The sequence below is a fragment of the Neltuma alba genome, unplaced genomic scaffold (genome assembly GCF_004799145.2).
Source record: "Neltuma alba isolate B1F8T4 unplaced genomic scaffold, ASM479914v2 tig00012036_pilon, whole genome shotgun sequence".
Classification (NCBI taxonomy): domain Eukaryota; kingdom Viridiplantae; phylum Streptophyta; class Magnoliopsida; order Fabales; family Fabaceae; genus Neltuma; species Neltuma alba.
Window position 1 is genome coordinate 158,136 of NW_021636601.1, and position 20,982 is coordinate 179,117.

A 20,982-nucleotide genomic window follows, 5' to 3' on the forward strand; every position below is an offset into this window, starting at 1 on the left:
ATAGGAATAATGGGCACGCTTTTGCCTTCAACTATCACTTGGTGCTTCACTATCTCTGCCTTCTTTCTTTGCATGTTAATGTTTGCCAAATTTGCTTCAGTGAGTGGAATCCACTTGAACTTGCATCTAACTATGAGAAGAAAATTTTTAAAAAAATTTTGAGGGGGCATTTTAGCCTCCGTTACGCATCTTATGATAGAACCAATCATTCAGACATGCGCATTAAATAAATAAGAATGCTGCAAGTGAAGCCAGACGAAGATAATTGCTCTTTGTACAATCTAAAATGATGCTCTGTTTAGCTCTGTTTTTTATTATAAAGAAATAGAGATAAACTTCATAACAGCTAAAGATAATGGCTCTGTCATCACATTTTAATCAGTTGCCAGTGGTCAGATACATGTCAAGAACTTCTAATGAGACTTATACATTAGCATGAAGGTAGGGGAAGCTAAATTTTTTGAAAAATTGTTGCCATTAAGCTTCTTGGGTATCAATTAAAAAAAAAAAAACTATCACTGCAAAAACAAACCCAATTGACAACTAAAAACACCTCTGTTTACGTTTATATATTTGAATATGCACTTGGTAGAGCTGGTTTCACATCCAAGAATACTTATACAATATTTTTCATACAAAGAGACATTCAGTACATGATTCTCTTAATAGCGTCTTCATCATATACCAAATAGACAACTGTGTGTTTTACTTTCAATTCACAAGCAAAAGTGACTATAACCTCTACTCTGTTACCAGTCTCCAAATTAGAGATGATGTCTTGCCAATTATCCTCATCATTTGAAGCAGTTGTCGCATATTTCTGGTACAATTTAATAGTGCCCTTTGTATGATTTGATACCAGGACACCAACAGGATAATATACAGACGTCATGTTGTCTTGAGAAGACAAATAGATTATGCACAGAATCAATCCTTTCAAGCTTCTGCCAGTAATTTTAGGAACTTCAAAGCATATTGAAGATCCTTCACCTTTGAAACTCCGCCAATGAGGATAATTGTCTCCGGGAAGAGAATTAACTCCAAACCCTTTCTCATTCCATCCCTAAGTCGTGAACATAATAGAGAAGAAGCCAATTAACCTTTAAAGACCAATAGGTTAAATGCCTTTATTGCTTAACTCAACATGGTTGAGAATGAGGTTCGGATATTAATTGATTGGGGTAGATTTATTTCCGAATCAATTGAAAGTAAACATTTTCGGATGAAGGCATACAGTACAAACCAATATTTGAATATGTAGTGTAGTATGCTTTAAAATCTTATTAAACATGCATAGCCTATTCAAAGTTACATGTTATTTTAAACATAATTGGCAGTTTCTAGATGCCTTCTAAACACTTAAAAAGCATAGTTAATGTGAATTATTATGCATTTACACTTGCTCATAGATCATTATAAGTGTACGCCTCCCCTAAACTACATGATATTAATAAAAGCACGCATTGAACTTTTAAGTTAAACATGTACAAAAAAGGCATTCTTTTGAAACCTAACTAAACTATGCATGGTGGCAGTAGAGAGATAAAGAGAATAACCTGTGAAATGCTCCTTAAAAGTGAGTCAATAACTTTGTTGAACTCGCCTACATGAATTGTTATAGAACTCATGAATGTTTCTGATCTTTCCTTGCGAAGTTGCTCGCCAAAACCAATCAATGCTGGAGTCTTTTTACATGAAGCTTGAGATGATCCTTGTTTTGCTTTAAATATTTCACAACTTTTGGTAAACAAAGGATGTGAAAGAATCTTGATTAACGATGGCATGATCCTAAATGCTTGAAACAAGGACTTTGAATGATTTGTTGGGGGCATCCAAGACAAAATAAGAGATGGAAATACATCACGTGACAATCCTTCATAACCACATAAAGAAACATATTTAATGTTCTTCAATCTCACTAATGAGATGGGTGCTTGTGTTATGGCAGTTTGAGTTGCCACCAAAACCGTTAAGGATTCCATTTTTTCAATGTCTTCATCCAACCTTTCAATCTTTGAACAACCAAAAAGATTGAGAGTTCTCAAAGATGTCAAGTCATATATACTTCTTGGGAGATGCTCTAAGCCAACGCAATTTTTCAAATTCAACATAATAAGATGCCTAAGATTTCCAATGGAAGGGTGTATCATAGACAAACGTGGACAGTCTTTAAGTATCAGCTTCTCAAGATGTGGTAATTTTGAAAAGTCAGGTGTTTCTGTTAGGCAATGAGAATGACTCAAATTGAGAGTTTTCAAGGATTCCAGCACCTATACAAAGAGATTATTTCAAAATAAAAATCATAAATAAAATAATATGAAAAGTAACACAAATCCTGTTACTGATATTTTTAATTTCAAAGGTTCATTCCAAATACCTGACTTTTCTCCCACAATTTTGTGAGATTACTCCACTTTAAGTCAATGGCGACTATCTTCTTTACATTAAAGTCTGTTGGCAAACTCTCCAAGAGAAATCTACGCCAACAAAGCCATCTCAATTCTTTTGATAGATAATCATATTCTCCATTAAGCTGTACATTATCAAGATTGAGTAAATGAAGCCTCTTCATATTCTTAAACGCATTTGTACTCAAGGATATTGAATTGCTTCTCGGCATGTTTAATGATAATCCCTTGGTAGCTATTGTTCCCTGTGAAATAGGAAAAGATGAGAGAACAAAAACAATATAATCTATTGTTAGTAACTCAAGGAGTGCATAATGAATGATGAAGAAACAAATATATATTAAGTTTTAAATGCAAGAAAACTAATAATTTGTGAAATTAAACATTCTTACAGTGTTGTTTTCTAACACTTCCAACACCTCATCATTAAAACACAATCTTGTACGCTTTTCTGGCTCCTCTGGTGATTGACCACGTATTATTTCTCTTCCCATATCACGTAGTAAGTCATGCATATCAAGTATGCTTTTGTTTCCAGATTTTACAACCTTTACTAGGCTTCGCTCAATTAGATGGGTAATTCCAGTTTCTGCATGAAGTCCACAACCGTCTAATACCTGAATAGCATAGCTTCTATCTTTCCCAATGAAAAAACAACATATGTCCAAGAAAAGCTCTTTCTCTATTTGTTCACTCAAACCATCATAACTTATTTTTAGAATTTCATATATTTTACCATCTGGAATTCGTTCCAATTTACTCAAAGTGCTTTCCCAATAAGGTATTTTCCTATCAAACAAATATGAGCCAAGGATTTCAAGAGCCAGTGGCAGACCTTTACAATATGATACTACCTTTCTTGAAAGATCAATGAAATTTCCTTCAGGAAGCGCTTGTTTAAAAGCATGCCAGCTGAAAAGCTCAATAGATTCGTTATCATCCATTCCCCTCACATTAAATACTTTATCCACTTGAAGGATTTGAAGTAGGCGTTCATCTCTTGTAGTGATAATTATTCTACTACCTTGACCAAACCATTGACGACTGCCACATAAAACTTTGAGTTGGTCTTCATTATCCACATCATCCAATATAAGAAATACTCTTTTTTGATAGAGACTTTGCTTGATTATAGATTTTCCTATCCCTACATTCAGTAGGTTGATCCTTCTTGTTCTTAAGATGCTAGAGAGAAGTTGTTCTTGCAAATAAACTTGACCATTGTCTTGCTTCCATACTTCCCTAATATTTGCAAGGAAACTCTTTCCTACAAAACTTTGCCCCATTTCATTATAGATAGTTTTAGCCATCGTCGTCTTACCAATCCCTCCCATCCCCCAAATGCCTATTATGGTAATCCCATTTGATTCACTTAGAAATTGGATGATATCTTGCACGCGAGACTCTAAACCAACTGGATGGTGAGCAACGAAAATATATTTCCTATTGTCTATCCTCATTGTGATAGTTTTAACAACATCATCAAGTAACTCGGCCTCAGTTCTGGCAACATCAAGAAATTAGATTACTAGAATTCTGCCAAGAATCAAAAGTGCATGGTATAAAACTGTAATAGCAAGAACATGATTGACATGTATAGTTAGCCATAATAAGAAATAAGAATAACATGTTCGAAAATGACCAATTTTTGCTGCTAGATTTCATCCTTCTGTTCTTGTATTACCTATATTCCATCATTGATTAGAACATCAGTTATTTTCTCTTTTAAGATAACTAGAGTCAACTCATCTCTTATGGCCTAAGTATAGAAAACTTGAGCTCGCAAAATTCATATAGTGTATTATGCTTGTCTATATACCATATTACTCTGTGCATATATTTAATGTTCCTTTGGTTTTTAAGTAGGTAAGCATGTAAAATTAGCTTAGTCATGAATCTACGTTCGTTACAAACAAAATTATGGCATTCAACATACATACACACAGAAAAGTGAATTTAAGAAATTTAACTATTTTTTTTGGGCCAAAAAAAGGAATTTAACTATTTCAAATAATAAGTAAAGAAGACAATAGTACCTGTAGTTTTGCGTATGCCACCCTGACAAGTTAGCAACCTCAGCGAGGACTGTCTTCAAATTGTTTGTCGATTTTTTACCTTTACTACTTGAGGGTCTTGTTATAAGCCTTTCCCATGCTTTTCCAAAGGCATTTTGTTGTTTGCGAACATCAGATGGTTGCACATCATAGAATATAGGAAAAACCTCATGATCAGTTGTTTTGTAACACTCCATGATTTTCTCTAATTCTTGCAAGCACCAATTAGAGTCAGCATAATTTTCTGAGAATATAATAATTGAAATTCTAGAATTTTCAATTGCTTGCAGTAATGAACCTGAAACTTGTTCTCCCCTTTCAATTCTCTCTTCATCCATGAAGACTTCAATTCCTGCTTGTTTTAGAGCATTATAAAGATGAGTAGCAAATGATTTACGCGTGTCTGCACCTCTAAAACTTAAGAACACGTCATAAGTATGTATGAAATTTTGCTTGTTTGTTGGTGCGATTTCCCTTCCTATTTTTTGCAGCAGGTCATGCACATGAATCTTGTCATTGATAACCTTTACAAGGCTACGCTCAATAAGTACTTGCATTGCCATTTCTATGGGCAATTTTCTGTAGCTCTTTTTGGCCAACAATGGGAACCTTGAGCTGTTTTTGGCCAACAAGGGGAATCTTGAGCTCTTAAACAAATTTATAACATAACTTTTACTCCGTCCCACATAAAAGTGTGCTATATCACAAAATAATTTCTTTTCTGAATCTGCTAAAAAGTCTACACTGATTTTAAGCTTATATTGTATTTGGCCACCTGAAACCTTTTTTAATTTATTCAATATCTTTATCCACTCTGATTTTGTCTTATTATGTAAAAGAGAGCCTATGACTTCAAGAAGCAATGGTAGCCCTTCACATAAAGTAATTACTTTCATAGAAAGATCCACAATATCATTTGTTGGACCAAAGTTTTTGAATGCATGCCAACCAAAAAGCTCTAGAGACTCACGCTCGCCCAACTTTTCCACTTCATATGAGATGTCAACAAAGTCATCAAGTAAATCCTTATTTCTTGTTGTAATGAAAATCAAACTCCCTTTACCAAATTGCTCTATATTTCCAGACAGTTTAATGAGTTGACTTGCTTGGTCTACATCATCAAGCACAATTAGGGCTCTTCTATACGATCCCTGATTAATAGGTTTCACATGAATATCTGAAAGAAGTTGCTTTTGTAGAAGAACTTTACCATTCTTGTTCTTCCACACATCCTTGATATTAGCAAGGAAACTTTTGCAATTAAAATGCCCACCAATTGAATCATAAATAGCTCTGGCAATGGTGGTTTTACCAATACCTCCAACCCCCAAAATTCCGACTATGGTTGTACTTTCCTCACTGTGGGATTCCCAGCCTAATCGGCGAAGCACTTCTTTCACACGAGATTGAACCCCTACCTGTGATATGGATTTTGCGATGAGGGTATGGACTACTTCTTGGTCCCTGGCGGCAAATTAAAATTAGAATTAGATTAAAAATTAATAGATCCAGGTACATGTGATGAAAAATGATCCTCCTGTACTAAATATAGTACCTAATTAACTTATTTGAGTATATTAAAGATATTAGTTAATATAACATGTCTTTTCTAACATACCCTAAGTATCTTCCATAATCCTCTCTTTCCTTTTCCTACTTGATTATTATTAATTAGAAAATAGCAATAGGGCTAATGTGAAAAAAAATTGATAAATATGTGAAATAGATCTTGTATATAGGACCAATATCAACTCCTCAATTAGGTCCTATATTAAGGATTAGATGAGTATATTATATATTCATGTATATGAAAATGTGAGAAAATGACCAATATGCCATTATGTGACATAATATATAAAGAAGATAGACATAATACTACCTTTGGTATTTAATATAAGACCCTGTTTGACTTTTATTTTGGTTATAAATATAAGACTCCAATCTACTTTGTCTCTCATATTTATATATTTTTTTTTCCAAAGTAGCCATTCTAACTATGATAGTTCTAGTCAATACATTTGATTAGCAAGGATATTTTAAGAAAGACAACACCTATTTAGGACAAATAACTAACTTAACTTACTTCCTTAATATCCTCAAATTAGTGAACTGGCTCTTATAATTAAGAATTGCAGAACTCAAATTAACAACTTTTGAATCGAAAATGACGCTTGTCATTAGAATATAACTTGTGAATTGAAAATAACAATAACAGAACTCCAATTAACGACTTTTGTATAGAAAATTTTAAGTTTTGAATTAGTAATCAGAACTTGTCTTAGGATATAACTTGTAAATTGAAACTAATAGGTTGTGAATTGAAAATAACAACAATAGAACTTGAAAGAACTCAATCCAAAAAAAAAAAATTGAAAGAACAACTTGGTCACACAAGGATATTTTAGTCATTTCTCCATGCTTTCATAATTTTAATTTAGGTTTCTTCTCCTTTCTCGTCATTTTGAAACGTTAGCTATCTTTTTTAAATTTCCCGTATTCAAGATTCTTTTTTTGTCACTTTCACTTTTATGTTTTTGTTTTTTTGCCATTTAGCCATGGCGTCAGCCCTGATCCAAGTCTAAATATCAATTGATCTGATATGGACCACCTATTTTGTTAGTGGAGAGAGAAAAAGGCAGGCCACTGAGCTGCCAACATTAATTTGAGAATAATATATCAAATCAAAATGCTATTTACCAACCAAACAAGTCATACAGGTTTCCTATACAATTTATTATAAAGATAAAACTTTTTCGACTATTTTTTTTTAAACATATTATATAAGGAGAATTATAATGATGTTCTAATAAAATAAAATAACTACCAACAAGTTCTAATAACAAGTTAAATTGTCATTTTTTACTGTGAGACTTACCATTATAAACTATTTAAGTTGTTACTAGGATTTTTTGATAATTATGTTTGTTCTTTTAAGACTTGATTGCAATTTTTCATATTATCTACGTTGTGAATTTCATGAATTCTAGCAGGCAGGAAAAAATCGCAAAACTGGAAAAGCCAAAAAGGATTAGTTGTTACCCAAAATCATGCGACAGTGTGAAGCCATAGCGAAGAACACTCAGCGTCGGCTCTTCGTTGCGAATTCCAATCGAAAATTGAATCACCAAATTTCCGTAATCTCAATCTGTAAGCTTTACTCAATTCACTGAGATTCACTCCATCGGGAATTCCTTCACTGCGAAGTTTTCGCACATAGAAACTCTCGAACTGCATATGGAATTCATTGTGGCTAACTCCATAGAACAAAGGAAGCACTGTTTTGGGATCCGACATTATTTTCTCCAATCTGTCAAGGCATATGTCGGACGCAACGAACTCTGGTGTGATTACCACCATCACAATTCTACACCTTTCTATCATCTCCCATCTGGAATAATCCCTGACCATGTCATGAACGTAAGTTTTCATTCCTGCGTCCCTCAAACAATTCTCAAGAAAGATTCTTAGACGATTTGCCAAACCATCGAAAGTGAAGAAGACATCGTACTCGAAAGTCAATTTGGGTTTGGACTGAGAGGATGATGAAGAGGCCAAAGAAAACATGGATTATTGATTGCTGTAGAGGAAGATATGAAGATTTGGGCGAATAATGGATTCCTCAAATCCCTTCTCTCTGGTAACGCCAGCTGCAACCGCCTTCTCAATCTGTTCTGTACCCTTAAGCTATATGAGCACCTTCGGCGAAGGTCACAGAGAGCGTTCCCTGATATGGACTTTGACAAAAATAAATAAATAAATAAATTTTTTTTTATATATGCAAACCTATTTGATATACTATATGCCATGCAGCATAGTACATTATCACAATTCCCCCCCCCTTTTAAAAAACAAAGCATAGTACATTATTACACTTCCCCTTTTCTAAAACAAACATCATTACATATTTCCCATCACACAATATTGTAAAAGTAATGCAGTGTGATGACTCTCTAATTTTTATGGATTTAGCTATATGAGACTATATGCCGTGGAGTAGTATTAAAAACATAAACAAAACTAGTTGTAGCAATAGCAATGGATGGCTCTAGATTTTTAGCGTGGCCGGGTCCTTATCTTTATTCTTTAGGGTCTTTTTTGAGAAAGAATATAATAAAGATATGGACTTCCCACATGCACATAAAAACAATTTTAAATTTTCACAGGAAAAAACAATTTTAAAATTTAGACAATATTAATGAATTTTAAAGTTTTCATTGTTTCCAATAAAAAATAGGGATAATGTGAAATTTTGTTCTAAAATTATTCAGCTAGGAGCTATGAGTGTCCGAAAGTTTTTAAGTCTCAGTTTTGCTCCGAAAATTATAAAAATAAAACAATGTCATCCTAACTCTTAATCTATTAATTTTGACTGTTAAATTTAACTAGACAACTTATGTGGCAATGAGGTGGCACAAATGCAGTAATGAAGGAAGAAAAAGATGGGCAAAGAATTCTCAAGTAAACAAGGAAGCAAAACCGCGTAATACTATCAGGTAACCCTAAGCCTAACGGGGTGCTTGATTAAATTCTGGGGAAAGGTCAGGGAAGCAAGCAACACCACACAAAAATCAAAATAGATTTGACAAGAATTAAAAGCGCAAATCAATACAGACGCACGCTTAGCTGGCCTTTTTACTAATATATATTGTAAACAGTAAAAAGTATTACCAAAACCAGTCAAAATTATTTATTAGAATACTATACTTAAAATCCATCATACCAGGAGTTTGTCACAATCTTAAAAGCTCCAGTAGGCTTTCGATCGGTTCCATCGTTATGATAAATTGCACCTCCTGTCATGGTGGAAATCAATACTTACAGTATCATATCTCCATTCACCATTAACAATATACAGAAAAACAAAAAGATTCCTAAGGTGACAATATTATAGAAGACAAACCGCACTGGAAAGGTGCGTATATATGTGTGGATATGAAGAGATAAGGAAAAAGGAAAAAGACAAATAATGATCCTAGAATATATACAATTTCTGTTTAGGTTCTTCAATTTACATAATTCTTGCTAGAGACCTGGTCCCAAATAATACTGATTAAAAGACAAAAACGTCCTTTTGCTTCTCATATTCATAGTCTCCAAACCCATCTTCTTCAGTGCATCTTCAACCTAGCTTAAGGATGAGTGTTGGCTAGATTGAAAAAGAAGGGCTTGGAGTCTGTAAATATGAAAAGAGGATATGAAAAGTAGAAGAGCATTTAAGTCTTTTAATCAATATTTCATAATTTCTATTTGGTATTGGATCCTGACAGGAATTATGTAAATTGAAGAAACCAAAAAGAAATTTTATATATTTTAGGGTCTTTATTTGTCATTTTTTCTAAGGAAAAGTCTAAATTAAATTCACCACAAATAATCAAAACTGAAATTATACATGCATGCATGTACCTTCGATTCTTCTTTTTAATTAAAGATGAGCATAATGGTCTTTTATCAACATTTATAAATTCCTAATTAGTCCTATTAGCATTATTAAGAATTTATTAAAAGTGTAAGTTTAAATTGAGAATTTTCAATTTTGACTGTATTTAATTGAGATCTTTTCATTTTAAAGTCTCAATTAGGGACTGTTTATTTTATCGAGATCACGTGCCTTGGGGTACTTTTCTAATATTGCATAATTTTGAGGGTATGAATTTTGGGGTACTTGTCTTGGATCACCAAAAAAAAAAATCATTATCTTATCTCTTTCCACGTGGAATCTGGGCCTCTCTTATTTCTTTGAATTATTAAGGAGATGTTAATGCAATAATCCTTTTTCCTTCGCTTTTGACCCGGTGAAAGAGATCAGTGAGGCCCAGATTCCAAGTGGAAGGACACGTGCAATGCGATCGTTTTGCCCTTTTTGCCCTTTGTTAACCTTGGTCTTTTTGTCTTCAAAGATACATTCGATGCAAAACATTAAAAATTAGGAACAAAAATTGAGATTAAGATTGGGATTAAGAAAATATATTAAAAAAAATATTTAGTATGAATGATTACTTATCATTTAGAATTAGACAAATCTATATATGTGAGATCAGAAAATACCATTTGAGTGATATTTCCCAATCCCATATAAATGGGATAGTCTAATATCATGTAACAAAATATTACTCATACTAAACATTTTTTAATGATTTTTCTTAATCTCAATCCCAACCCTTATATTTCATTTCCAGTATATCGTACCAAACAAGGTATCCACATGGGAGTCCACGTTGCATGCTCAGCGGATCTATGAGCACCTATAGATCATCCCGCAAAACGACGTGGTTTGGATTTAAATGACCAGCGGTTTTTCTTCGCTCTGCTCATCTTTTATCTTTGCTCCTCGTTGGTATCTTCACTCCTCGTTGGTATACTTGGCCCTTTTTTCCCTTGCAATTTTTCTCTTTCTCTACCATCTTCAAGACTACAACTCATAAATATGAATGACATTTCTCTTTCCCCCCCCGTTTGGATTTAAAGTGGCCAGTGTTTTCTTCTTTTTGCCCTCCTCCTTTTCTTCTCCTCTCTTTGCTCCAGTCCTCGATATCCTCACTCCCCACGTTCAGACTTGAAGAGTTCGAACTCAGTTCCTTGCCATCGCACTGTTATGATCGAACAAGTTGGACCATTTCGTAGATTCAAATATAGAGCTGATAACACAGGCTGGTTCGTCCATTATGAGCCGCCCACCACAGGTCAAGAGCCATACGAGCCGGTCCTAAAAAGACCGTCTTCATGCAAACTGATTTTTAGCCAACCTAAACTTGCTAGAGGTGGGTTGGCCTGCCAACTCCATACCCTTTTTTGTTACATTTATATAAATATATATATATTAAAGTTTTCAAATTAAATTACAAACTTTTAGAGACTAAATTCTATTTATTTTTATATTTTCATATAATTATATAATTAAAGTTATCTCAAAACTTACAAATATAAACATATAATTTATTTTTTATAGCTATCTTATCAATATAAAAATGATAAAATAATAAAAAGAATGAGAAATCAAATTTAGAATCAAAGTCTCCAATAAAATACAAACTTATATTTATTATACACGTACTAATCTCTTAAAAACTTTTTAATATGCAAGGGAAGGCCATAAAAAAACCATCTATGCATTTAATTATATCATTTGTGTCTACTATTAAATCTAACCCTGTCATAACTTGCATAAAACAAGTTATGTCTAACTTCAGCAACATAGGCAACAACTCTTGTAACCACATTACCACAAATTCTGTTATTTTTGTCCGTTCTTGAGGCTTATTTTCATTTTTTTTAGAGGGAAACACTGCCTGAAGAGACATAGATAGTAAGTATATATTTATATGTTATATAATAGACGAGTGTAAGAAAGACTGCATTCCTCTGGCCTAAAATAGATGAATATAAAAGCCCCTATTTGTCTGTTTTTGGAAGAAAATGTATGAAAAAAACGCATTCTTCCAAAACCCAAACTAACTATGCACTTGTGGTAGTAGAGAGACAAAGAGAATAACCTGTCAAATAGGCTTTAAAAGTGTATCAATCAATGGCTTCTAAAAACCAATCAATGGTAGAGTCTCTTTACATGAAGCTTGAGATGTTCTTGATATTGCTTTAAGTATTTCTCAGCTTTTGGCAAACAAAGGATGTGAAATACACTTGATTAATGATGGCATGATCCCAAATGCTTGAAACAAGGACTTCGAATAAGAGATGAGAATACATCACGTGACAAACATCATCCTTAGAGGCAAAGGCACATTGTGCATATCTTTAATGATTCAGTTGGTACTTTCGCCACTAAGATGTTTTTAAAATCTCATCCCTTTTTATCACAAACAAAATAAAGGAATTCAACACACACACACACACACATATAGAAAAAACAAACTCAAGGAATCTGACCACTGCAAATTCTAAGTAAAAGAAAATAACAGTACCTGTAATTTTGCATATAGAGCCTCATCAACAAGGCATTTTGCATCATAATAAATTAACCATATAAGCCTTTACTACTTGAGGGTCTCATTATGAGCATTTCCCATGCTTTTTTGTATTCGATCATTCGGAATTTTTTCATTTTGTTCAATACTCTTTTTCCCACTCTGATTTTGTCTTCTTTTGCAAAAGAGAGCCTATAACTTTGAAGTTAACTTCCCTTAATTGTCGCTTTGGGGTTACTCCAAAAATTAACCGAATTAATGCAATATAGTGCACAATCCGGGTCGTATTCACTTTGAGGAGCCAAAAATGAAATTAAACCCTAGTAAATAAATGCAAGTAACCTAAATTATAAAAAGGATTTTTGATTTGAGAATTTCTAATTAAAAACCATGAATTAAATTGAAATTAAAATACTTTTTTTTTGTTTTTATCTAAAAATGATTAAAATGAATGAAGATTAAAGAAATGAAAATGAAACACACAAATAACAATGATAACAATCAATCCTCCAATTCAACAATGTAGGCAATCATCACTCTAAAAGATGTGGGAGTTAAAAACAATGAATTAAGAATTATAATTAAGCTTTTGATCTAACAACCGAGCCACCTCGAGTTGCCACAAAATATTTTCCTAAAATCCCAACTTACTAACTGCAACCAGAATAGTAAAATGGGATAAGGATGCCAAAAACCAATGCTTAATTATAATTCTAAATTCAAAATAACAGAATTAAAGTTAGCAAGAGACAATATGATTCAAGATTCCAAGCCACCTTAAAAAATCACAATATATTAACTCCAAAATCAATATAAATGTCATGACCACAACATCATAATTTAAATCAAAGCTATAAACAACCCAATGTCAAATGCTAAACAATAATCCAGTCACAATAATCTTTAAATATAATCAGATTAAGCAATACAATTATCCCAACAATCAGAAAAACTATCCTAAGACCTAGGAATTGTTAAACAATTATTGAGTAAGAAATTAAAGCAACTAAAACTCCCCTTTGATGATCCAAGCTCCTGCCATTATTGTTGAATTGGAAGATTATGAAATCTAGCCTCGGTTTGCCATCAAAAATGCCATAATCAGAGCTCTGTTACGGTTTGCCATGGAAGCTCGACGGTGAGGGAACTGATTTCGTTGTCTCACTCCTTTTGGTTCCCTCAGCAGCGGCGAGCTCTCTGGCACCTCTCCTCTGGTGCCGTCGAGAAGGAGAAGAAGATGATGGATGGTGCCGCCCTCTGTGTTGCTCTGTTTTTTTTTTTTTCCTTCTCAGTCGCCGCCCAGCGTCTTCTCCCTCCGCGCCGCTTGCGTCTTTCTCCGCCTCAGCTCGTGTGGGTTCCGCGGATGAAGAAGATGAATAATAGTATATTAGGTTGGGGGCAAAACGCAACGTTTTGCTCCCTTTTTTTTAATTATTTTTTCATTATATTTTGTTTCTTTTTTTTTAATTTTTATTTTTATTTTTAAATCTTCTAAAAAACCTGCAAACAAAATTCAAAGATAAGGTAGCATTAATTGTCCTCAAAAATCAATTAGTCACAATTAAACCAAAATATGACAATTTTGCCCCTATAAAATAATAATTCAAAATAAAACATATTAAATCCATTAACAATCAATTAAGGTCAAAAGGGACTAATTAAGTTGACAAAACCCATTTAAAAGATATCAAAATATATAAAAATAATTGAGTTTGTCAAACTTCAAGAATTAGTGATAGCCCTTTCCATGAAGTAATTATTTTCCTAGAAAAATTAACGAAATACTTTGTTGGACCAAAGCTTTTAAATCCATGCCAATCAAAAAGGTAAAGAGACTCACCGTGGTCCAACTGTTCCACTTTATATGATATGTCAACAAAGTGATCAAGTAAACTCTTATTTCTTGTCATAACGAAAATCAAGCTCCCTTTACCAAATTGCTCTCTATTTCCACATAATCCAGTGAGTTGGCCTTCTTGATTTACATCATCAAGTACAATTAAGGCTCTTCTATAAGGTCGTTGCTTCACATGATTCTCTTGAATATCTGAAAGAAGTTGCTTTTGTAGAAGAACTTGACCATTGATGTTCTTCCAGACATCGTTGATATTAGCAAGGAAACTTCTGCAACTAAAATGGCCACCAATTGCATCATAAATAGCTCTTGCGATGGTAGTTTTACCAACACCTCCAACCCCCCAAATTTTGACTATGATTGTACTTTTCTCATTATGGTATTTCTCGCACAATTGATGTAGCACTTCTTTCACACGACGTTGCAACCCTACTTGTGATATAGCTTTTCCAATGAAGTTATTGACAACTTCTTGGTCGCTGGTCGCAAATTAGAATCAGAACAAAATTAATGGAGGTACATGTTGCGATAAAAAGATATATTATATATATCCACATATATAAGAAATGTCCAATTTCTATATATAATTTGATTAATTAACCAAAACCATACTTTCACGAACAAATAGTGTTGCTCATATAAATTTTAAGTGCTTTTTTTTAGCCTCATTAATACAGGAGAAAAATCATCATGCTATACATTCAGCAACCAAACACGTCCATATCTGGCTTCCTTCACAATTTATTATAGATATATAGATGTCATAATTTTTCCTACTGTTTTTTTTTGGGTGAATTTCATGAAAATTATTCTGGCACAGGAAAGTGAGAATCAAATCATAAACTGCAATGAGAGCCAAAAGGGATTAGTTATTACCCAAAATCAGGTGAGAGTGTGAAGCCATACAGGGAAGAACGCACAGCGTCAGCTCTTTGTTGCAAATCCCAATAGAAAATGGAATCTCAAATATTGGCTCTCCAAATTCATTCTCAAACCTTCGCGAATAGAAACTCTCGAACTGCAAACACACTTCTTTGTGGCGCACTCCATAGAAGAAAGGCACCACTGTTTTGGGATCCCATGACATATTCATCAGTCTCTCAAAACATCCGTCGGAGTTAACGAACTCTGGTGTGATTACCACCGCCACAATTCTACACATTCTTGTCATATCCCATGTGGAAACATTGACGATGTCGGCCATGAAAGTTTTGTACCCACCATCCTTAAAACAGTTCTCAAGAATGGTTCTTACACGATTTTCAAGACCATTAAAGAAAGTTAAGAACACGCCGTATTCGGAAGTTGATTTGTGTTGAGAGGATGAAGTGGCCAAGGAAGACATGGATTGATGATTACAGTAGAGCAAGATATGTGACAGGTTTGCTTTCAAAAGTTTAGAGGATGTAATTAAGTTTAAGAAAAAACCCTAAGCTCAAGTTTTTGAATCACCCATTATCATGTCTTTTCTTTTTTTTGTTTCATATAGATTTATAATTAAATATTAATATTTAAAAAAATATGACACATGCTTATATTTGATTGGAGAACTTGACATTAAGAAACTTGATGTAGGTATTGTTTTAATTTAATGCAACAATTATATTAACGAATGAAAATATTAAATGAACGGATGAAATTACAAATGAGAAGTATGAAGAGGATTACAAATGTTATTGTCACTTCTCCACACCCCTCTGTTAATAATCCTACGAGGCCTAATGTTCCCTCCATGGCTAGTGATAGTCACGTCGTTAATATGCCCATGACCGCTTCTGCATCACCGCCACATGAAGAAAATAATAACAGACTAGGCTTCACAGTTTTCATTGTTGAATGTGTAGGTGCTCTGACCAATCTTAATGTTTCACCAAAGCCAAAACGTGACCAGGTTCTGGATTACGTTGTGGTGGCTTTTTTCGCACTTGCCTTCTGCATTTCTTCAACTGCTCTTGTGTTGCATAAGAAAAGGCCCGCGATTGCTGAGAAGATGCAAAAAGCTGCGTTTGTGATTGGGACTTTTGGATTCATGGGAATAATGGGCATGCTTTTGCCTTCAACTATCACTTGGTGCTTCACTATCTTTGCCTTCTTGCTTTGCATGTTAATGTTTGCTGTTGCAAATTGGATTGAGTGAGTGGAATCCACTTGAACTCACACGTGTGACTCTGCATGCTATAAGTAACTATTGTCGTTGCCCCTTTTTCTTGGTTCTTGTCTTAAGATGTAAAGTAGTCTCTATGATTCTCGAGACGAGTTATTTTGAATTTTATATGTTGGTTACTACATATAACTGGGTCAGAAGTACTCTCCGTTCTGACATGTGAGTTAATGATTACACAGAGAGAGAGAGAGAGAGAGAAGGAGAATGGTACTTAGCGTCGATCATCTATTGAATTAAATGAGACCTAATTATATGTCAGTATCTTTCTTTCGCTGCATGAACTGCATAATTTGAATATGATCTGTATGTTGATCAAGATCTAAGGAGACAAGTAAAGATCTGTATGCTGTGGTTGGTAGATTGTTTTACACTTGAATTCCTTATTTCTTCAACCGCTCTCCAATTGCATATAGATTTAATTGATCTAGATTTTTTTTTTAATTGGTATTGGTTAGAGTTGGTGGATTTAGATGAAAACTATGAGAAGGGAATCAAAGTCCACGAAAGATGACGACCAAGGAACAAATTTTATCATGCCGTCCTATAATAGAACAACATTGAATATATATATATGTGTGTGTGTGTATATATATATTAGAATAATGCAAGTGAAGCCAGGCGAAGATAATTGTCCTTTGTACGATATTAAATAATACTCTGTTTACCTCTGTTTTCTAATATCAAAAATAAGAAAAAGAGATAAACATCCTGACAAGCCAAAGAAGAAACAGAGATAGCTGGCAAGCCAACTCATACATCTCTTATTGAACATCAGCTAAATTTGATGTTATATCTTTCGACATAAACCAAACAAAATAATAATAATAAGCATTATGCGTGTGTGTGTGTGTGTGTGTTTGACTGTGATCCAACATGGAGCAAATAAGGATCCTACCTAAGCGTCTTTTGACACTGTTAGTCACATATAATGCAGCATAAGATGACAGATGGTGGATTGCCAACTTTTCCTATACTCTGGGGACTAGTGTTAGAAAATAAAAAAGAAAAGCTAACAAAACTGTATATGTTCTTCGAGACAGTCAATTCATGATTCTCTTGCTAACATCTCCATCATGCACTAAATAGATAACTTTATTTTTCACTGCCAATTCACATGCAAAAGTAACTATAATTTCCACTCTATTACCAAGCACCAAATCAGAAATTATGTCCTGCCAATCGTCTTCATCTTTTGAACTAGTTGTTGCATCTTTCTGGTAAAATTCCATGGTGGCCTTTGTATGGTTCAATACCAAGATACTAACAGGATATACAGATGTCATGTTGTCTTGGGAAGACAAATAGATTAAATCACTTGTGTTTTTTACGCTTATGTGACAAAGGTTTTGTAATGAATGGACTGGAAACAACTCATGGGCCAACAGATGTTCGTATTGGGCTTAAGGAGTATGGGCTAATTTGCAGGGACTAGGGTTATATAGTGGAGCAAAATGAAGGCATGGGGGCAGGGAAGAATTTTGATGAAAACGACTTCTCTCTGGCTTCTCTTCTTCCCTGGATTTCTTTTCCTTCAGTACTTTCTACTTTTCTCTTCTGTTTTTCTCTGTAACTTATCCTGACTCTGTGGCTGTCGATTTCCCCTTATGCTTTTGTACTGCTGTTGAAAGCTTAACATTATAGTACCATTTTGTTTCCATTTTGGGTGTGTTCTTTTAATATTATACCACTAAGAATGTTGGAAGCAAAATGGAAACAAAATGGTACTATAATGTTAAGCTTTCAACAGCAGTACATAAGCATAAGGGGAAATCGACAGAGAAAAACAGAAGAGACAAGTAGAGTACTGAAGGAAAAGAAATCCAGGGAAGAAGAGAAGCCAGAGAGAAGTCGTTTTCATCAAAATTCTTCACTGCCTCCATACCTTCATTTTGCTCCACCATATAACCCTAGTCCCTGCAAATTGACCCATACTCCTTAAGCCCAATACTAACATCTGTTGGCCCATGAGTTGTTTCCAGTCCATTCATTACAGGTTTGCTTTCAAAAGTTTAGAGGATATAATTAAATTTAAGGAAAAAACTAAGAAAAACACCTAAGCTCAAGTTTCTTATATATATTATGTCCAGTTCTCTAATCACACATCATCATGTTTTTTTTTTTTGTTACATATGGATTTATAATTAAATATTGATATTTAAAAAAAATATGACACGTGCTTATATTTGATTGGAGAACTTGACATTAAGAAACTTGATGTAGGCATTGTTTTTAATTTAATGCAACAATTATATTAACAAATGAAAATACTAAATGAACAGATGAAATTACAAAGGAGGAGAAGTATGAAGAGGATTCCAATCAGGGTTGATGTTAGTAGAATGGGCTTTAGCAGCTTTAATTTTCATAGGGTTAAGGTATACCCAACATCTCAAACTATTTTTTTAAGCGCACCATGTGTCCTAAAGTTAATTGTAGCGCAATTTCACCCCCAAAATTATTTTATATATAGCGGATCGTCACCGTGTTTTCTTGGACATGTCAAGGAGTTCAAGTGTGAAAGTGCCGATAACATACAAAAACAATGTAAACAAATATCCATTCTCCACTTGTGCTCTATCATCCTTTGATTCCTTTTTTTTTTTTAATTAAAAGAATTAGGAAAAAGTTATTCATTAAGAATTTTGGTATGGAACCAATGCCTACTTCCATGACCATTAAACTTTTGTCGATTCCGTGGCAGCAATAGGGTTCTATTTTCGTATTCAACTTAGATAAGTTAATTATAGTCATCTGAAAAAATTAAAAGAGATTCGTAAATCGGTGAATATTATTTCTTTCCCTTTCCCTCTGGCAGCCTTTCTTGATCGCCTTTGTTTTAAATAACTCTTATCTGGTGCTCCCACTTGTTTTTATTTTAATCTCCATATATATATATATATATTCATCAGATGACTATTGACCGATATATATTTAAATTATTTATTTAATAAAAGGAAATCTACTTCACAATTTCAAGTTCGCCACCTGAATCATATTTAAATTGGAAGTTAAAAGTTTAGCTGTCCACCTAAAAAAAATCCTTGATAAAAATACTTTATAAATATGAAATAAAATAAATATTTAAAACTTATAATAAAATTTAATTAAATCTCCTACTATTTTTACCGCGCGAGAGAGAGGGCCCCCCGGGGGGGGAGGGCTTTCCGTTTGGTTTTGTTTTTGCATCGAACGTCTTTGACCGTGTTACTGGCCCAATGCTTATTTCACACCTAGCCCATACTTGGCCCATTCCACTCAAAATCTGTATCCTTCATTACATTATATCCTCGAGTGTTAAACTGGCGATTTTAAATTCACCTTAAAATTCCCTTCTTCTTTTTTTTTTTGTGAAATAAGTTCATCTTAAACGCAACTTTAGTCAAATTAATCCTTAATTTATCCTTATTTACACGAGAGGCTTGCCGAAAGAACAAAATGATATTGAGTAAAATGAAAATTTATAAGATTTATGTTACAGAACATTAAAGTAAAATGAAAATTTTGGGTGTGGTTTTTTTCTCTATCAAATTAAAAAGAAAAGGGAAAAAATTTGGCCATCTTAAAGACCGTTTATGAAACCCAATTTTCGATACATAATATTGAACGAAAAAAATAAAATGATACTTTTCCCCCAAGTAATATGTCATGCCATTTTTATGCTCCATGATAATAGTGATTGAATTACTTTGCATAAATTTCATAGTAATTTCAAATTAATTAAGGTTTTATCAATTTGGAAGTATATTCTCGCCACTGTTCTCTGCACATCTGTTTAGTTATTATTCTTCAACAAGCCGAAAGAGTTAGAGCCCTGGGGTACATGTCCAAACCCCCCCCGTTTCTCCCGATATCTCAGTCCAACAAGTTAATCCTACCAGTCCTAATGTTACGTTATCCCCAAGGCAAGTGATACTTACACAATTAATATGCCTATGACCCCTTCTGCGTCACCACCACATGACGATAACCAACTAGGCTTCGTAGTTTTTACTGTTGAACTTGTAGGTTCTCTGACTAGATCTTGCTGTTTCATCAAAACCAAAACACAACTAGGTTCTGATCTATGTTGTGGCGGCTTGTTCTGCACTTGCATTCTCTGTCTCTTCAATTCCTCTGGTGTTACATAAGAAAAGGCCTAAGAAAATCTACATTTCTGATTGGCAAGCACGCTAGCTAGGATTCATAGGAATAATGGGCACGCTTTTGCCTTCAACTATCACTTGGTGCTTCACTATCTCTGCCTTCTTTCTTTGCATGTTAATGTTTGCCAAATTTGCTTCAGTGAGTGGAATCCACTTGAACTTGCATCTAACTATGAGAAGAAAATTTTAAAAAAAAAATTGAGGGGGCATTTTAGTCTCCGTTACGCATCTTATGATAGAACCAATCATTCAGACATGCGCATTAAATAAATAAGAATGCTGCAAGTGAAGCCAGACGAAGATAATTGCTCTTTGTACAATCTAAAATGATGCTCTGTTTAGCTCTGTTTTTTATTATAAAGAAATAGAGATAAACTTCATAACAGCTAAAGATAATGGCTCTGTCATCACATTTTAATCAGTTGCCAGCCGTCAGATAC

The 20,982-nt window shown here is 33.8% G+C and overlaps 1 protein-coding gene across 1 annotated transcript; it reads right to left on the reverse strand.

Annotated features, from left to right (window-relative positions):
- Positions 1-979: 979 nt before the first annotated feature.
- On the reverse strand, positions 980-15,581 carry LOC114721417 (uncharacterized). The gene is made up of 7 exons (XM_028907240.1): positions 15,157-15,581; positions 14,222-14,715; positions 7,502-7,601; positions 4,445-5,926; positions 2,801-3,911; positions 2,378-2,653; positions 980-2,270 (listed from the first exon to the last, which is right to left on the reverse strand). Exons 1-7 carry the CDS (start codon positions 15,579-15,581, stop codon positions 1,515-1,517), a joined length of 4,644 nt encoding a protein of 1,547 aa, XP_028763073.1. The 3' UTR covers positions 980-1,514.
- Between the last annotated feature and the right edge of the window lie 5,401 nt (positions 15,582-20,982).

What these genes read in the sequence shown, in the direction of transcription:
- LOC114721417 (XM_028907240.1), bottom strand. Translation starts at nt 15,581, where the DNA reads ATGTCTTCCTTGGCCACTTCATCCTCTCAACACAAATCAACTTCCGAA. An exon ending in TGGCATACGCAAAACTACAG is followed by an intron (nt 3,912 to 4,444) that starts GTACTATTGTCT and finishes TGATGTTGCCAG; the next exon opens with AACTGAGGCCGAGTTACTTG. An exon ending in AAGTGTTAGAAAACAACACT is followed by an intron (nt 2,654 to 2,800) that starts GTAAGAATGTTT and finishes CCTATTTCACAG; the next exon opens with GGAACAATAGCTACCAAGGG.